At 43.2% G+C, this 19739-nt stretch overlaps 1 protein-coding gene and 1 non-coding gene across 7 annotated transcripts in view; one reads left to right on the forward strand and one right to left on the reverse strand.

The window, feature by feature from the left end:
- CAMSAP1 (calmodulin regulated spectrin associated protein 1) overlaps positions 1-19739 on the forward strand; it is a 77248-nt gene that overhangs the window by 26706 nt on the left and 30803 nt on the right. For 4 of the 6 annotated variants that reach the window (XM_016187434.2, XM_016187435.2, XM_060199391.1 and 1 more), the window contains exons 2-6: positions 1886-2148; positions 3367-3528; positions 7915-7995; positions 9605-9637; positions 13055-13196. In XM_016187434.2, the coding sequence (XP_016042920.1) occupies positions 1886-2148; positions 3367-3528; positions 7915-7995; positions 9605-9637; positions 13055-13196 (681 nt within the window). The remainder of the gene's footprint in view (positions 1-1885; positions 2149-3366; positions 3529-7914; positions 7996-9604; positions 9638-13054; positions 13197-19739) is intronic. The other 2 variants (XM_007521468.3, XM_016187436.2) reach the window with 1 other exon arrangement.
- Positions 4500-4604, reverse strand: LOC132541041 (U6 spliceosomal RNA). Its single transcript, XR_009552233.1, has one exon. It is a non-coding gene; the product is annotated as a U6 spliceosomal RNA (small nuclear RNA).

Here is a 19739-nt window from a genome sequence, read left to right on the forward strand (position 1 = left end):
CTACTTGGAGGCTTGGAGCAGAGACACTGCCTCCAGGCACTCTGGTCTTTGCTTATCTGCCAGGCTCCTGAGTTAGGGTGGAGAGGGCAGTGGCATCTTCCTGGGCCAGCCTTCATCTGTGTCCATCCCAGATTCAGGGCCCTAGGAAATCTTTCCCAAGTGCAGTTCTTTCCTAGTGAGAGGTGAGGGTGGTAGAGCTAAGGGGACTTCAGTGTGGGGAGAGGGTGGGAAGGAGGTGGGAAGCTGTCACTTGCTAGATCCATCTACAAGAAAGGGTGACCACAGCTGTCAGTGGGCAACCAGGAAGGGAAGGACCAGGATGACTGTGCAGCTTTTGGAATGAGTGCTGATCTTGAGACAGGTATAGGAAGGCAGGCTTAGGAGATGAGGGGTCACTTATGGGCACTCTGTCTCCAGGGCCACCAGGCATCCCTCCACATGCTGGGCTCAGGGACATTTTCACAATGTGCATTTGGACAAGGTTACACATGGCCCTTCAGAGTTACCTGCAGTAAGGAATGAAGTGCTTTCAAGATTGGAGAAAGGGAGACCCAACAGCAGAGGCAGTGGCAGGCCAGCTCTGAGAAGAGAGTGCCCAGCTAGTGGGGTTTTGGGTTGGCTGTGTCCCTCCAACCTTAGGAGAACCAGTACTTGTGCCTGCCTTCTCTCATACGCCATTTGGAACTCAGATGGGTGTTTGCCAAGTAGTGTGCTCACGTTAGAAACATGCCAGGTGAAGGGTGGAGAAGCCCGTGGGAATGAGGATGCACAGCCCATAATTAAATGACTCAGGGCTCAGAAAATAGTGCAATCAGGACAGTAGTGGAGTGGAGAAATGCAGTGGGTGTTGTTGGCAGTTTTTGCAGAGTTGTCTTTGTCTGTGGGCACATGGAGCAGGAGGCTGTGTGGGCATCTATCTGTGCCAGCCTTATTGGGGGCATGCATCATCACTGGACTCAGTTGGGTCCTTCATAGTCAGCCTGGAAGTACTAATCTTTTCTGAAGTCCTTCAGAAGCAGCATAGTTCCAGAAATCCTCCTCAGGGTATTTGAGCTCTGGTGCCCTCTGTTAGGAGGAGTGTTCCCTGGTACATGACTAGAGAGGTGCTCAATGGATATTTCGTAGAAAAGCATGAGGGACACTGCGGAGGCTGATACACCTCTAGAGAGTGGCATCTGCACTGTACACATGGTTGGCGCCTTATGTGGAGGCAATACTGACAATAAGCATGCAATGACTGGGTTCACAGTTGACTCCAGGTTTTGCAACCTGGAACACATACTTGCTCTCTCTGTGCTTCAGTTCCTCTTTGTGAGGAAGGGCCTACAGTGCTCGTTCGATAGGTTGTGGAGATGCTGAGGTAGTAGCATGACTCACGTGGACTTGTGTGGGCCTGGTGAGAAGACACCTGGAGACTTGCTGCTTTTATAGTCTTTGTTATGGTGTGAGCAGGCTTGACACACTTCTGTAAGACCTCTGTGGCATCTCTGACTTGACATCAGAAAGAGGACACAGAAGGAGCCCCTCACCTTTTTCCATCTTTGTTTTATGGACAGTTCCTATGTCTTGTGTCCCATGCTGTCCCCTGCAGTGTGACCAGATGCGCTGCAATCCCAGAATGACTGTGTCTTGATTTCCCTTTGGCCATATTAACTCCTCAGAACTGCTACACCTGTTTTCCCCTGCATGGGAGAGTTATTTCTCAAGGTGACATGGGAAGCTAGTAAGTAGGTATCTTGCCTATTCCCCCCAGGTGCTGTGAGTATCTAGTTTGTCCTTGCCAGTCTCCCACTGCTATCTGTGGCACTCTGTCCCCTGCCTGGATGTCTGTGGGAATGCATGAACATGTACATGCTGCTCACACCTCCATCTTTCCCTGCTTCAGATAACATCCCGGAGGACCTCCGAGACCCCTTTTATGTTGACCAATATGAGCAGGAGCACATCAAGCCACCTGTCATCAAGCTCCTGTTGTCCAGTGAGCTGTACTGCCGTGTCTGCAGCCTCATTCTGAAAGGGGACCAGGTGGCTTCATTACAGGGGCACCAGTCTGTCATCCAGGCCCTTTCCCGGAAAGGGATTTATGTGATGGAGAGTGATGACACCCCCGTGACGGACCCCGACCTTAGCCTCACACCCATCAAGATGGTGAGTAGCCTGTACCCCTCCTCCAGTGTATTAGGTCTGGGGGTGGGCAGGGTCTGTCTCTGACCTGCTGTGAGGGTCTCTGGTGCCGCAAACACTTGTGTGTCACACTGGCCTGCCATGCGGCCAACTGGTCTCCTGCAGCTCTGCTGCCCAGATATATTCACCTGAATGAAACTCTAGGCTAAAGGTGGCGTGAGCACCACGATTTGAATGGTGTTGGTGCTTGGGCTGTGCTTGACTTAAGTGCAAGAGTGTCTTTGAAGAATGAAGAGCAACTTGCTCACCACTGTCCTTATTAGTGAGTGCTGTGATAAGAGGTTAGGTCACAGTATTAATAAAGACACTGAGGCTTACTTTTTAAAATTAAAATTTTTTCTTTTTCATTTTTTTTCTTGCCATGCAGGATTTTTTTTTAATCTTTAATTTATTTATTGGATAGAGACAGCCAGAAATCAAGAGGGAAGGAGGTGATTTATAGGGAGAGAATCAGAGACACCTGCAGCATTGCTCCACCACTCGTGAACCCCCCCCCCCCCAGTTGGGGACTGGAGGTTTGAACCCAAGACCTTGTACATGGTAGTGTGTACTCTACTAGGTGTGCCACTGCCTGGCCCAGAGTTTTACTTTCTGCCAATGTGGTGATACATAATTGTAGAGCCATTCATTAGATTGTCCCATGTATGTCTTAGAAGTATTTCTGTGCCAAAATAAGGAAATAAAAAGGCTTTTTCCTTCCCTGTGTATCTCCCCCGTTTTCTCTGTGGAAGCTTATCTTCTGGCGTGACTTTCCTAGATCTTTCTAAGTCTTAGGTCTAGGTATCTTGCTTTGTTTAGACCACTTACTGGCTTCTTGTTTCTATATTTTTCCCCATGTTCTTTTTCACTTTTATCACTCTGAGGGATGTGTGGTGGGCACAAGGATGTTCCTCAGGTTGTGGGCAGAAGTGATTTGAAGGCATGGCACCATTTTAGTCTGTGCAAGTCTGCACCGCTCTGTTTCTGTGCCTTTCCCAAACTCTGAAATAGGGACTCCCCTCACCCCTGGGTTCTTACAGGATTGTCAGGGTGAGGAAAAAGAAAGTAGGAAGCCTTTAACAAGACAAAGCACTCAGCCCTGAGGGAGGTGTATATAAGAGGTTAACATCTCCTGTTGGAGAGGAGAAAACAATGACTTTGGTCAGGCTTTTGAGTGTGAATAGAATCTGCTTCTGTTCCCAGAGCTCCCACATGGCCATGGTGGATGCCCTCATGATGGCCTACACGGTGGAGATGATCAGCATCGAGAAAGTGGTGGCTAGTGTTAAACGCTTCTCAACATTCAGTGCCTCAAAAGAACTTCCCTATGACCTCGAGGATGCCATGGTGTTCTGGATTAACAAGGTAAGTGCTAGGGCCAAGCCCAGAGTAACTGTCTCCTCATCAGAGCACTGCTCCTTGTTCCCTGAGAATAGCATCCTCTTCAATGTGTCCTGGAGAGGCCTCTGGTAATAAATATACTTGGAGTTGAAAGTGTAATGCATGTATATGGTTTAGATATATACATTCTTCTTATTTTTATCTTAAATACTTAGATTAATTAAAGGAATTCTCAGGGCTGGTGGTGGCGCACCTGGTTCAGTGCACGTTACAATGCACAGGACCCAGGTTCGAGTCCTTGGTTCCCCACCTGTGGGACTAGCTTCGTGAGCAGGAGTCAGACGACCAGAGACTCATGGCTGAGCTGTACGCAGTATCTCTTTATCCAAGCTAAGCTAAACTAAACTAATATACTTGCCAAGTAGGGTGTGATGTAGAGAGGGTGGAGAGAAAAATGACTGGTGAAAATCAGGGTGTGACAAGGAGAGGGGGTGGAGCAGGTGAGAATTCTACGACTGAACCACCAATGCCCTGGAGGGAGGGTGGTGCTTAGTTAACAGTGGTTATGTAAATAGAATACAGTGTTAAGCAGGGGGGATTAAACCAAATGAAACAGAAGGGGTTTTTAGAAACAGAATTAGAAGCATACCAACACTCACCTGCAGGGAGAAAGCTTTACGAGTTTTTAAAGCAGTGCTGCAGGTGTCTCTCTTCTTCTCTGTCCCCCCTTCCCTTTCGATTTCTGGCTGTGTCTATCTAATAAATAAATAAAGATAATAAAAAAAATTTAAAAGAAAATCTCTTTTAAAAAAATAGTATTTTGAAATTAGAGAAAATGTTTTCCTTAATGCTATTTCTCCTATGGCAGTTTAAAAAAAATCACAGTGCAATCTTTCATATGATGTATATCATATTCATTTTTAGTAGCAGATACTTATTAATAGTATTACCTTACCATATACTTTTGGTTGTGAAGATTCTAATTTTTTTTTTTTTTCAATATGGAACGCTTCATGAATTTTCATGTCATCCTTGCAGGGGCCACGCTAGTCTTCTCTGTGTCATTTCAATTTTAATATATGTGCTGCTGAAGCAAGCACAAGATTCTTCTTTGTAAATAGGTTTCCAAGTAGGGACACTTTTGCTTATCCAGAAAATGAAGTAAGTGGAGTTGCTCCATGTAAAGTTGTATTAGTGTGCAGTGGATGCATTGGATCGGCCTTCTCGTGGTGCATCCCGTGAGTACCCATTTATTGGGGAAACTGACGATCCTTCCTAGCCGACTGAATCCACATGGATCCCAGTCACATTCAAAGCCAATAACAAGCAGCTCCTGACAGCTTTCAACCTGACACTGTTGACTGGTTATGGAAGAAGGGCAAACGCTAGAAGAAGAAGTGTGCAGTAAACTTTAAATGATTGTATAGGTTGCACGTGTATTTATTATATTGAAGTGGCTTTATTAGAGGGAAACTAAAGAGCAGTGGTTGTGGAATTGGTGAGTGAATGTAGCAAAGCCAGGCTAAGGTCTAGGTACTGGCTCCTTCAAATGGGCCTATTCATTTCAGTGACAAGCACAGATTTATGTCAGGTATGTGTTGGTGGCTTCTCTCTGTGATAATTGTCCTGCTCTTTGCTTGGTTTCCTACCCAGATGCAGGTTTGGGGACCGAAAATGGATCCCACACACGATCATTTTATTGGATAGGACAGAAGAGAGAAATTAAAAGGGGAGGAGAAAAAGGGAGGGGGAGGTGGAGAGGGAGAAAGATAGATACCTGCAGACCTGCTTCACTGCTTGTGAATCGACCCCCCCTGCAGGTAGGGAGCTGGGTGCTCAAACCAGGATGCTTGCATGGGTCCTTGTGCTTCATACAGTGTGCACTTAACCCGGTGTGTCACCGCCTGACCCTCCGATGAGAATTTTTCTCCAGGTTATTATTTTTAATTGAAATTTTAATTTTTTTTGTGTTAATAATTGTGAGAGAGAACCCATTATTTTTTAAGAAGGTGTGTTAATTATTTAAGGGAGTTGAGCTAAACTTTGATAATGCAATTTCCTTAATGTTGTTTTGTATGGCCAGGGAATGTGCTGCCTGTGTGTTAATTTCTTCAGTGGGCTGGCTCACCCAGACTCTGATGGTGATGGAGAACTTAGACTGTGCACTGTAGATGTTCAGTGAGTGCTGCTAAGGCGGTTTGTGATCCTGTCACAAGTGGGAGCATCCCACTGGCATTCAGACATACAGAGTATGTCTTGTATTAGCTGGTCAACTTTATATTCCTTTTTAAATTTAATTCAATTTTTATTTTTTATTAGTTATTTAATACTGATTTACAAATTTATAAGATAGCAGGGTTACAACTCTGCACCACTCCCACCACCAGAGTTCTGGATCCCCAAGTCCTCCATTGTAAGCTTTAGCAATTCTCCCAAGAGATATGGGTCAACTATTATTTCTGCAGTCATCTGTCTATTATTTTGGGGGGGGGAAGTGTCCCAGCTTCTCTTCCTTTCATCCAGATGACCCTCCCTTTCTCCTCCTCTTTCTCCGGTTCCTTATGGAGTTGGAGTTGAGAGCCCTCGGGTCATCTTGCCTGTATCATTTCTCCCCCACTGGGAGTATGAGTCAGAATTACTTTTGGGGTGCAGGAGGTGGGAGTTCTGGCTTCTGTAATTGTTTCTCTGCTGGACATGGGCGCTGGCAAGTTGATTCATACCCCCAGCCCATTTCTAGCTTTCCCTAGTGGGGTAGGGCTCTGAGGTGGTGAAGTCCCAAGACACATTGGTGAGGTCGTCTGCCCAGGAAAGTCAGGATGGAATCATGATATATAAGGCTAGGTACAAAGCAGGACAAAATGATTAATGAATAAGAACCAAAAAGTAGGAATAGAGCAGATGAGAATAGGGGTCTCAGGGTGGAAAGAAGCTAGGAAGTCAATTCTAGGCATGTTTCTTTTTTCTTCTGAGTATTTATTTATTCCCTTTTGTTGCCCTTGTTGTTTTATTGTTATAGTTACTGATGTCATTGTTGTTGGTTAGGACAGAGAGATGGAGAGAGGAGGGGAAGACAGATGGGGGAGAGAAAGATAAACACCTGCAGACCTGCTTCACCGCTTGTGAAGCAACTCCTCTGCAGGTGGGGAGCCTGGGGCTAGAACCGGGATCCTTAACACCGGGTTGCGCTTTGTGCCACTTGCACTTAACCAGCTGCGTTACCACCCGACTCCCTCTAGGCGTGTTCTTAAGGGCTTACGGCCATTGTAGTTTTTTACTTGAGTTTGATAGTTTTGTCCAACGTGAAGTTGGACAAAAATATTGTCTGAGAAGATGGTGTCAGAGTAAAGAGATAGAAAGTTGGATTAACAGAGAGTAGTTCCCATTCTTGAAAAAGATCTATGAGTAAAATTAACTGTTCACCTCATCCACCTGGTCCAGGGCTCATTATATATATTTATGTTTAGTACAAGAGCCTGTGTAACCTCTAAGTCTTTATTGGTTTGAGCTCAAAATACATGGCCACACCTGGGAACATTGCAGGCTGCACTCATTTCAGGACCAGTCTTCCACGAGTGGCACAGCAGGATGACCCAGCCTCCCTTTGGAGAGTGGGGCAGTCCCTACCATTGCTGCTCTGTGGTGAGGGCAAGGTCCTGGGAAGGCCTGCAATAGAGCAAGTCAACTTTATTCTCCACATCAAGTCATGGATCACAAAGAACCTAATATTTCAGCATAAGTGTAATTGGTCTAAATAATGCCTGAACCTAAGAGTCGGAGTGAAATATAGATGCTGGGAATTGCGTTTTTTTTTCTATTATTATCATTTATTATTATTATCATCTCCAGGGCTTTGCACCAGTATGATTTCACTGCTCCCAGTTAACTCTTCTTTTTTTTTTTTTTTTTTCCCACCGCCCAATCTCCATATCCCACCCCCTCCCCTGATAGCTTTTCTATTCTCTATCCCTCTGGGAGCATGGACCCAGGGTCATTGAGGGTTGCAGAAGGTGGAAGGTCTGGCTTCTGTAATTGCTTCCCCGCTGAACATGGGCGTTGACTGGTCGGTCCATACTCCCAGTCTGCCTCTCTCTTTCCCTAGTAGGGTGGGGCTCTGGGGAAGCTGAGCTCCAGGACACATTGGTGGGGTCTTCAATCCAGGGAAGTCTGGCCGGCATCCTGATGGCATCTGGAACCTGGTGACTGAAAAGAGAGTTAACATACAAAGCCAAACAAATTGTTGAGCAATCCTGGGCCCAAAGCTTGGAATAGTGGAGAGGAAGTGTTAGGGAGGTACTCACTGCAAACTCTAGTGTACTTCTGCTTTCTTACTTTGGTGCCATACTCCAAGAGTCGGAGTGAAATAGATGCTGGGAATTGCATTTTTTTAATGAAAAATTTCTTCTACTTTAGGTAAATCTTAAAATGAGAGAGATAACAGAGAAAGAAGTTAAGTTAAAACAACAGATATTGGAAAGTCCAGCACACCAAAAGGTAAAGATTAATTTAATTTCTCTGTAATGTACAAAGTTAATGTTGTTTTTAGTTGTAATGCATGATAACAGTATTTAATATTTACTGATTCTTTTATTTGTACCTACTAAAAGTGGAGCAAGTTTCTGCCTTCCCTGGCCAACTGGCTTTGCAGTTTGTCAGTGGTGGTAGACATGCTGTTTTACCCCCTTGCCTCACTGGCAAGGAGTGTTCTTGTATTAAATTGGTGGAGGGGTCCATGTGTCCATATCTGTACTGCAAACTATTATCCCCCCAATAAAATTATTTTGAGGCGGGGGAACTGGGCAAGGGACTGGGGAGATAGCTTAGTGATTATACAACCAACTTGCATGCCTGAGACTTTCAGATTTCAAGTACCAACACCACCATAAATCAGAGCTGAGCAGTGCTCTGATTTTTAAAAAGTAAACTTTTTTAATGCTTAACTTGGGTGGGACAGTGAAGAGCATATTGGGAAGCTCAAGAGTAAAGCATGTGGTAGTTACATGGCAATTGAACTCTGAAAGTCAGCAAATGAAGAAAGAATTGTCTGTTGACAAACGCATCCTGGGAAATCTCTGCCACTGCCCCTGGTGTCCTGTGGAGCTGGTGGTGTATAGCTGTAAAAACTCTGTATGAAGTCAGGTAGATAAATGTTCTGTGTCCTGTAAGATGATGTGGATGATACATATGCATACTGGTTATTTCTGTTCTTCTCTTCCCCGACATTCTTTGTAACTATGTCTGACAATACCCAAGGCCCTTAGGCCTGGTGCACAGCAAGGCACAGCCCTTAGCTGTAGAGCAAAGTGTGTCCCCTTGTCCTTCCTCTTACTCTTGAATTGGGGATGCTATGGACACAACACACTGTGCCACATTTTGTCAGCCAGCCTGTGGCCCACCTGCCACTTGCTGACTCTTAGGCTGTGAGATTCCTCCTCCTTGCTCTCATGGGCAAAGAGCCCCTTACCAAGTCACACCTGACATCTGTTCTTTTGGGCACCCAAACCATTACCAAGTTTCCAGAGTATTTTTGCTACTGCAGCATTATAGAGGTACCTGTGACCTTCTACTTCAGCCAACTGACAACACGGGCACAGACACCTGACAAGAATTTAGGGGGCCAGGTGGTGGCACACCTGATTAAGCACGCATAGTAGGAAGCACAAGGATCTGGGTTCGAGCACTTGGCTTCCCACCTGCGATGGGGGGGGGGGCACTTCATAAGCGATGAAGCAGATTTGTAGGTGTCTCTTTTGTGCACGCTCTCTCTCTCCTTTCTTTATCTATCTATCTATCTCTATCTTTATCTATCTTTATCTATCTATCTATCTATCTATCTATCTATCTATCTATCTATCTATCTATCTCAATCTCTCTGTCCTTTGCAATAAATGGAAAAAATAGCTGGCAGAAGCAGTGGATGCACAGTACAGGCACTGAACCCCAGCGATAACCCCTGGAGAGAAAAAAAAAAAAGAGTTTACATCTCAGAGGACCCCTACCTCCCATGTCCATGTGTTGTGAGTGTGTGTGTTGTGTAAGTCCAAACATGGATCTGCTCTGCTGACCCACCTCTCCTGCCTTCCTCCACTTGCTTCCTGAGCAGTCTCCCTCCAAGTGGTACTGGAAGTTAGTGCCTGTAAGTGGACTCTGTGCACTGTTACCAGCTGCCATTCGACGGCCATCCTGTGCAGTCACTGCTTCCATTAAAAATCGCTCGTTCCCCAACCTGTTGCTTTTGTTTCCATGTCCTCCTCAGTTGTATTCTGGGCTGGTAGACTTTATAGCATGGTATTTTGAAGTTTAGAGGTGTACTTCATATGCAAGTCCTTTGGTTTGGTCCTGTTTCCTAGGTAATTTTACAGCTAATTTTGCATTTCTTCTTAATGGGCCTTTGATTACTTCTTCATGGGCCTTTGATTACTTCTTCATGATACACTCTCTTTTGTAATTGATGCCAAGCGAACAGTAAAGAAAATCTAATTTCCCAAGTCTTTCTTTTCTTTTTTTTTTTTAAAAATATTTATTTATTCCCTTTTGTTGCCCTTGTTGTTTTATTGTTGTTGTTATTGATGTTGTTATTGGATAGGGCAGAGAGAAATGGAGAGAGGAGGGGAAAACGGGGAGAGAAAGATAGACACCTGCAGACCTGCTTCACTGCTTGTGAATCAACTCCCTTGCAGGTGGGGAGCCGGAGGCTCGAACTGGGATCCTTACACCTGTCCTTGTGCTTTGTGCCACCTGCACTTAACCCTCTGCACTACCGCCCGACACCCCCCCAAGTCTCTCTTTATATTGTGTTCCTAGTATTACCTCCCTGGCTCAGGTAGCATGACATCTTCCAGTAATGTAAACTGGCTTGTCTGATGATAAAAATGGATCTTACGATAAAGCGCTTGTCCATGGGAATAGAGAAGTCTTTTTTGCAGTGACGTTTTGCATGGTTTGGGGCAGTTAGAATTAGGTCATCAGTGATACAGGATTTCTGGAATCCATGTTAATGTTATGTGAATCTTGTCTCTTAAAAGTTAAAAAAGCAGGGATTTGGATCTAGCAGTGATCTACTAGGCAACTGTTCTGTATGTGGGGTCATTTTCTGTGGAAGTAAACTTGGTGCTCCAGGTGATACATTTTAAAGTGAACTTTCATAATCATTTTGTAGACACCCTTAATTTTCTGTTTCCCTTAGATTAATTATTTGAGTCAGATTATCCTGAAAATGCTGTCAGAAAGCTTCATGAGCATTGATATATTGTTTTGTAGCTGGCAGATGATTCTGCTTCTGTTCAAAATATACTAATAACAAATAACAGAAGAGGAAAACATTTTATGAATGATCACATATTATTTAGCTTTTTGAATCTTAAAGATTAGCAATAATAAAACAGTTCTGCAATATAGGATATAGGAAAAATGGGGCTGTCCTGTGAGATGCAGAGTTTCAGAGAGTTCTGTAGAAACTGAAAAATTAAACTAAGAACAGTGCTCCACTGAGTGTCTTTTAGTGGTGTTGTTCCCTGACCATCTGACCAGTGTCTTTGCCAATGGTCATAACAGGGTATCCTCTTGGATCGATCTAGTCAGTGTGGCAAGTTTAGGAGTTCACCTTCACACTAAAGCCTAGAGTTTTAGCCATTTTGATTTGCAGGTAACAGTACCAGCTTTCTGAACGCTCAAGTTCAATGTGTGCCTGGTTTTAAAGGCACCCCGTCCATTCCCAGCAAGCACTCATCCGCTTCCTGCATGCTATCGTGTTCCATATGTGTTGTCTCTGTGTATGGTCGCCTGACCTGGAGCCCTGCATGCTGCCTGCCCAGTGTACACTTCACTTCTGAGAAACAAGTTAAAAGTTAACATGGAACTTCACATTCTGGGGCCACAAAAGATGCCTTCGTCTTGATTTTAAAAGAATGTGCTAGAGGTTAAGCGCATGTGTCGCCAAGCGCAAGGACCATAAGGATCCCAGTTCAAGCCCCCAGCTTCCCACCTGCAGGGGAGTCCCTTCACAGGCAGTGAGGCAGGTCTGCAAGTGTCTTATCTTTCTCTCCCCCTCTCTGTCTTCCCCTCTTCTCTCCATTTCTCTCTGTCCTATCCAACAACGACGACATCGGTAACTACAACATTAAAAAAACAAGGGCAACAAAAGGGAAAATAAATAAATATTTAAAAATTGAAGAAAAAAAAAAGAATGTGCTAGAAATTATTAAGTAACTGTGTGGGTTATTCTATACTGTATGCTTACTGAGATAACTTTATAATGTTCTAGATTATTTAGAGAGGTTTAGAGAGTTGGACTCCATAAATTTCAGAAGTTCGTAGTACAGTGCTGACTTTCTGGCTCTAATCTGTATTGTATATCCTCTTCTGGAGAAAATGCTGAAAATACCATATTTTGACATTGTCCTGTGGCTGTTAAATTGAGAGCCTGGAGAAGCGGAGAAAATGTGCCAACCATTTTCTATAAAGGCAAAAACATACCACATGGAAAGCCCTAGTTTACTGGCTTACTGGCACCTTGCATCACTCAGCTTTGCTAGAGGTACTGGTAGTAGATTTTTTTTTTTTTTCTTTTTGGCTACTACAATTATTGCTAAGGCTCAGTGCCTGCATGACTCTACCAGTGACTATGATGTTTTACTTTGCTAATATAGAAACAGAGAGGAAGGGAGGGAGAAGGAGAGGGAGGGAGAGAGAGAGACCTGTAGCATGACTCTGCTGCTCTTGAAGCTTCCCTTTGCAGGTGGAAGCCAGGTATTTGAAGCCGGGTCCTTGTGCATGGTAACATGTGTTCTACCAAATGCACTACCAAACAGCTCCCCAGACAACATTTTTATTAACCCTGGTTTTGGAAATTTCTCAAGGTACTTAATTAGTGCTGTTTTGTACTTTCCTAGTGGCCAGGTTAACATTGATAATCCTTGAAAAAGAGTAGCAGGGGGCCAGGTGGTGGCACATATAGTACAAAGTACAAGGATCCCAGTTAGAGCTCCCGGCTCCCCACCTGCAGAGGGGTCACATCACAGGTGGTGAAGCAGATCTTCAGGTGTCTGTCTTTCTAGCTCTCTACCTTCCCCTCACCTCTCAGTTTCTCTGTCCAATAAAATAGGAAAAATGGCCACCAGGACCAGTGGATTCATAGTGCCAGCACTGAGCCCCAGCAGTAATCCTGGAGAAAAAAGAGAGAGAGAGAGAGAGAGAGAGAGTAGCAAAGACTTGGTCCTTTCAAGTATTAGGTGTTTGGCATTTAACTTGTTTCTCATTTGTCTTTTGGTGTGCTGGCTTTTAATGGCGTGTATGTACATTCTGCCACCTCCCTGTGTGTGGGGCAGGGCTGATGTCCCAGCAGTAAACTACTGTCACCCAGTGTGATATGAAGTCCATATTCCTGGCCTGTGCTGTATATATGTGCCGGGCAAAGTATGTGTTGCAGACATTTTGAGCTTGTTTTATACAATTGCTGTTGCTCTAAATTGTCTAGTGGACGTCGCACTCATTCTGGATTTAACTGATTGTGACTCAGGCCCAGTGAATAAGACCTTTTCCTTTGTGACTACAGGTGCGCTACCGGCGTGAGCACCTGGCTGCCAGGCAGCCACCCTACTTCCCACTGTTGGAGGACTTGATGCGGGATGGCAGTGATGGTGCTGCCCTCCTAGCTGTGATCCACTACTACTGCCCGGAGCAGATGAAACTGGATGGTGAGTGCAGCATTGCCCTAAACAATATGGCCTGCCTATATAAAGGAACATGGTGTAGACACTGATGCAGATGCTTAAGAAACAGTTATCCACTGAGTTCTTTTTTTTTTTTAATTTTTATTTTTATTTTTTATTAAAGAAAGGATTAATTAACAAAACCATAGGGTAGGAGGGGTACAACTCCACACAATTCCCACCGCCCAATCTCCATATCCCACCCCCACCCCCGATAGCTTTCCCATTCTCTATCCCTCTGGGAGCATGGACCCAGGGTCATTGAGGGTTGCAGAAGGTAGAAGGTCTGGCTTCTGTAATTGCTTCCTCGCTGAACATGGGCGTTGACTGGTCGGTCCATACTCCCAGTCTGCCTCTCTTTTTCCCTAGTAGGATGGGTCTCTGGAGAAGCTGAGCTCCAGGACACATTGGTGGTGTCTTCAATCCAGGGAAGTCTGGCCGGCATCCTGATGACACCTGGAACCTGGTGACTGAAAAGAGAGTTAACATACAAAGCCAAACAAATTGTTGAGCAATCATGGACCCAAAGCTTGGAAAAGTGGAGAGGAAGTATTAGGGAGGTACTCACTGCAAACTCTAGTATACTTCTGCTTTCTTACTTTGGTGCCATACTCCAAACTCAGTCAATTTCTGCTTTGCGTTTCTACTTCTTTTTTTTTTACATGCATAACATTCCCCAGATTCCCATTTAGCAATACAACCCCCACTATTTCATTCATCATTTTTCATGGACCTGTATTCTCCCCACCCACCCACCCACCCCAGAGTCTTTTACTTTGGTGTAATACTCCAATTCCATTTCAGGTTCGACTTGTGTTTTCTTTTCTAATCTTGTTTTTCAACTTCGGCCTGAGAGTGAGATCATCCCATATTCATCCTTCTGTTTCTGACTTATTTCACTCAACATGATTTTTTCAAGGTCCATCCAAGATCGGCTGAAAACGGTGAAGCCACCATTTTTTACAGCTGAGTAGTATTCCATTGTGTATATAGACCACAATTTGCTCGGCCACTCATCTGTTGTTGGACACCTGGGTTGCTTCCAGGTTTTGGCTATTACAAATTGTGCTGCCAAGAACATATGTGTACACAGATCTTTTTGGATGGATGTGTTGGGTTCCTTAGGATATATCCCCAGGAGGGGAATTGCAGGGTCATAGGGTAGGTCCATTTCTAGCCTTGTGAGAGTTCTCCAGACTGTTCTCCACAGAGGTTGGACCAATTGACATTCCCACCAGCAGTGCAGGAGGGTTCCTTTGACCCCACACCCTCTCCAGCATTTGCTGCTGTTACCTTTTCTGATGTGTGACATTCTCACAGGAGTGAAGTGATATCTCATTGTTGTCTTGATTTGCATTTCTCTGACAATCAGAGACTTGGAGCATTTTTTCATGTGTTTCTCGGCCGTTTGGATCTCTTCTGTGGTGAATATTCTGTCCAATTCCTCCCCCCATTTTTGGATGGGGTTATTTGTTGTCTTGTTGTTGAGTCTGGTAAGCTCTTTATATATGTTGGTTATTAAACTCTTATCTGATGTATGGCATGTAAAGATCTTCTCCCATTCTGTGAGGGGTCTCTTGATTTGGGTAGTGGTTTCTTTTGCTGTGAAGAAGCTTTTTAATTTGATGTAGTCCCATAGGTTTATACTTGCCTTAGTCTTCCTTGTAATTGGATTCGTTTCATTGAAAATGTCTTTAAAATTTATGTGGAAAAAAGTTCTTCCAATATTTTCCTCTAAGTATCTGATAGTTTCTGGTCTAACATCCAAGTCCTTGATCCACTTGGAATTTACTTTTGTATTTGGTGAAATACAGTGATTCAGCTTCATTCTTCTGCATGTTTCAACCCACTGTTTCCAACACCATTTGTTGAAGAGACTCTGCTTCCCCCATATAATAGTCTGGGCCCCTTTGTCAAAGATTAGATGTCCATAGGTGTGGGGCCTCATTTCTGGGCTCTCAATTCTATTCCACTGGTCAGTGTGTCTGTTCATGTTCCAGTACCAAGCAGTTTTGATGACAATGGCCCTATAATATAGTTTGAGATCTGGCAGTGTGATGCCTCCGGTTCTGTTCTTTTTTCTCAAGATCGTTTTGGCAATTCTAGGTCTTTTCTGGTTCCAGATAAACATTTGTAGCATTTGTTCTATTCTCCTAAAAAATGTGCTTGGGATCTTGATGGGGATAGCATTAAATTTGTAGATGGCTCTGGGTAATATATTCATTTTGATGATGTTAATTCTTCCAACCCATGAGCATGGAATATCTTTCCACTTCTTTGTGTCTTTTTCAATTTCTTTGAGTAGTGACTCATAATTTTCAGTATACAAGTCTTTCACTTCTTTGGTTAGGTTTATTCCTAGATATTTTATTGTTTTTGTTGCTATAGAAAAAGGAACTGATTTCTGGATTTCAATTTCTTCTAACTTAGTGTTTGCATAGAGGAATGCCACTGACTTTTGAATGTTAATTTTATAGCCTGACACATTACTGTATTGCCTGATGATTTCCAAAAGCTTCTTGCTAGATTCCTTAGGTTTTTCCATGTATACTATCATGTCATCTGCAAATAGAGAGAGTTTGACTTCTTTTCCAATCTGTATCCCTTGAATTCCTTGCTCCTGCCTGATTGCTATGGCAAGAACTTCCAACACTATGTTGAATAGTAATGGTGATAGTGGGCAGCCCTGTCTAGTACCTGATCTGAGGGGAAATGCTTCCAGTTTTTCACCATTGAGTATGATGTTGGCTATAGGTTTGCTATATATAGACTCCACTATCTTCAGGAATTTTCCATCTATTCCTATTTTTTGTAGTGTTTTGATCTTAAAGGGATGTTGTATTTTGTCAAAGGCTTTCTCTGCATCTATTGATATGACCATGTGGTTTTTGGTCTTGCTTTTGTTGATGTGGTGGATCACATTGATTGATTTACGTATATTAAACCAACCTTGCATGCCTGGGATAAACCCCACTTGGTCATGATGAACAATTTTTTTGATATACTGCTGTATCCGGTTGGCTAGAATTTTGTTCAATATTTTCGCATCTCTGTTCATCAGAGATACTGGTCTGTAGTTTTCTTTTTTGGTTGTGTCCCTGTCTGCTTTTGGTATCAGGGTGATGTTGGCTTCATAGAAGCTGGCAGGGAGTATTCCAGTGTCTTCAATCTTCTGGAAGACTTTTAAAAGTAGAGGTATTAGTTCTTCTTTGAAAGTTTTGTAGAATTCATTTGTAAAACCATCTGGTCCAGGACTTTTATTTTTGGGAAGATTTTTGATAACTGTTTCAATTTCATTAGCTGTGATGGGCCTGTTCATGTTATCCACTTCCTCTTTACTTAGTTTTGGAAGTTGGTAGGTATCTAGGAAATCATTCATTTCTTCCAGGTTCTCTAACTTGGTGGCATATAGTTGTTCATAGAAGCCTCGCATGATATGTTGAATTTCTGCAGTGTCTGTTGTGATATCTCCTCTTTCATTTACTATCCGATTTATTTGGGTCTTCTCCCTTTTTTGTTTTGTGAGTCTGGCTAAAGGTTTGTCGATTTTGTTTACTCTTTCGAAGAACCAACATTTACTTTCATTGATCTTTTGTATGGTTTTCCTATTCTCAATGTTATTTATTTCTGCCCTAACTTTAGTAATTTCTGTCCTTCTGGTTGCTTTAGGGTTCCTTTGTTGTTCTTCTTCTAGGTCTTTAAGATATGCAATCAGGCTGTTTATTTGTGCCTTTTCTTGTTTCCTAATGTGTGCTTGTATAGCTATGAACTTCCCTCTTAGGACTGCTTTAGCTGTGTCCCAAATATTTTGATAGCTTGTGTCTTCATTTTCATTGAACTCTCGAAACATTTTGATTTCTTCCTTGATTTCCTCTTTGACCCAGAAGTTGTTAAGAAGTGTACTGTTGAGCTTCCACATTTTGGCACTGTTACTAATCTTTTGTTGATTGTTAAGTGTTAGTTTAATTCCACTGTGGTCTGAGAAGATGCTTGGGATGATTTCAGTGCTCTTGAATAGGCTGATGCTGTCTTTGTGGCCTAACATACGGTCTATCCTTGAGAATGATCCATGTGGATTTGAGTAAAATGTGTATTCCAGTTTCTTGGGATGAATGACTCTGAAAATGTCCAATAGTTCTAGTTTATCTCTTCATTTAGCTCCCTTATGTCTTTACTGATTTTCTTCCTGTATGATCTGTCAAGTTGAGAGAGTGGGGTGTTGAAGTCCCCTACTATGATTGTGTTACTGTTAATATATTGCTGTAGCTCTTTCAGTAGAAGTTTGATGTATTTAGATGGTTTCTCATTGGGTGCATAGATATTAATAATTGTTAAGTCCTCTTGATTGACTGATCCTCTGAGCATTAAGTAGTGTCCATTCCTATCTTTTTTAATCTTATCTATTTTAAAGTCTATCATGTCAGATATGAGAATAGCTGTTCCTGCCCTTTTTTGTGGGCCATTGGCTTGAATGATAGTTTTCCATCCTTTCACTTTAAGTCTGTGTTTGTCTTGTTGCGTTAGGTGAGTTTCCTGTAGACAACATATTCTTGGGTTGTGTTTTCTGATCCATCTTCCTACTCTGTGTCTTTTAATAGGTGAATTCAGGCCATTCACATTTATTGATATCAAAGATTGAAGATATTTTAACGCCATTCTTGTAGAGTTTTAGAGTGTTTTGATATATGTTCTATTTGTGGTGGTCTGGTTGTTTATAGGAAACCTTTCAGAACTTCTTTCAAGGCAGGCTTGGTGATGGTTGCTTCCTTCAACTGTTGCTTGTCTGAGAAGGTTTTGATGCTTCCATCTAGTCTGAATGACAGTCTAGCAGGATATAGTATTCTTGGCTGAAATCCTTTCTCATTGAGCACTCGATAGATATCTTGCCATTCTCTTCTGGCCTGTAGTGTTTGTATGGAGAAGTCTGCTGCTAATCTTATGGGTTTTCCTTTGTAGGTGACTCTTTGTTTTTCTCTTGCAGCCTTGAGGATCCTTTCTTTATCCTTATTCCTTTCCAATCTAAGTATGACATGTCTTGGTGTCTTTAGGTCTGGGTTAATTCTGTTTGGGACCCTCTGGGCTTCTTGAATCTTTATGTCTTTGGTGTTGTCTAGACTAGAGAAATTTTCAGCTATTATGGCCTGGAGAACGCTTTCTTCCTCCCCTTCTCTTTCTTCCTCTGGTAAGCCAATAATGCGTATATTGTTTCTTTTGAAGTCATCCCATAGGACTCTGTTGTTGTTTTCAGCATCTCTTAATCTCTTTTTGAGATCTCTTACTTCTTCTTTAGTTGTCTCTAATTCATCCTTAATCTTGCTAATTCTGTCTTCAGCCTCATAGATTCTATTCTCTCTGCCCTCTACTGCTTTCTGGAGTTCATCTATTTTGTTGCCCTGCTCTGATACTGTTTTAGCTTGTTCAGCTAGTTGCCTTCTTAGCTCAGCAATTTCAGCTTTCAGCTCTCTAATAACCATGAGATTATTAGAATTTTCTTCCATATTCTCATTTGTTGTTCCTGCAGTTCTGATTACAATTTTTTCAAATTCTTTACTCACTCCTGTTATTATTTCCTTAGCTAATGTTTGGATGTTGAACTCGTTGTTTTGTGCTTCGCCCTCTGGAGGACTTTTAGCTGGACTCTTGTTCTGGTTCGAGTCTCCATTATTTTTTCTTGTTGTTTTAACCATTTTATATAAGTTAACAGTTTTTTCAATCCCTGAGTTGGAGTTCAGTGGTGTAAAAGCCTTTTTTTTTTCCCCCTGTAGGCTATGGTAACGTGAAGGTTTTTAAACTATCAATAGGCTTCTTGGCTTAATCAATGACTCCTGACCAAGAGATAAAGCAGGGTGTGGCAGAGATAATCCAGTGGTTATGCAAAGAGACTTTCACAGCCCTTCAGCTATGCCACCGAGGTATAGGTCTTCTCCTGAGTTTCCCGGTTAGATCTCTGTGCCCTGGTGTCCCCTGGTGTCCCTCCCTGTTGCTGCTCCAGATTCTGAGGGTAGTAGCAATGGAGACTCAGAGTTGTACTTGATGAGTCTCTGGGGAGTCCTTTCCTCCCTTCAGCTGTCCCCTTGTTGGTGGAGCAGACTGGAGGTGGTGTTTCCACTGATAAACTGTTGAACTGTTAGCAGTCACTTAATCTCTCCTTAGGCCCCTCTCTCCTCTCTGTCACCAGCCACGCGTGTTTGTACTCACGGGTGATTTACTGGGTTCCTGTGGTCATTCTAGTCCTGTCTTGTTTCGGTCCGGGTGGTCTCCTTTGGTATTCCTAGTTGATCCGGGAGAGGAGAGGAGAGGAGAGAAAGCGATCTGCTGCTCGTAGCTCCGCCTCCGGAAGTCGAATCCATCCACTGAGTTCTTAATACCAGCAGGGGTGCAAAAGCATACAGGCGGAAAAATTTCAGGGGGCTGTGCTTATATTTTATCTATTGAAGAAATTGGACTTTAGGGGCCTGGTTGAGTGCACAGGTTACAGTGCACAAGCCCCCATTCCCCACCTGCAGGGGGAAAGCTTTGCAAGTGGTG

Source organism: Erinaceus europaeus, chromosome 10 (genome assembly GCF_950295315.1).
Source record: "Erinaceus europaeus chromosome 10, mEriEur2.1, whole genome shotgun sequence".
Lineage (NCBI taxonomy): Eukaryota > Metazoa > Chordata > Mammalia > Eulipotyphla > Erinaceidae > Erinaceus > Erinaceus europaeus.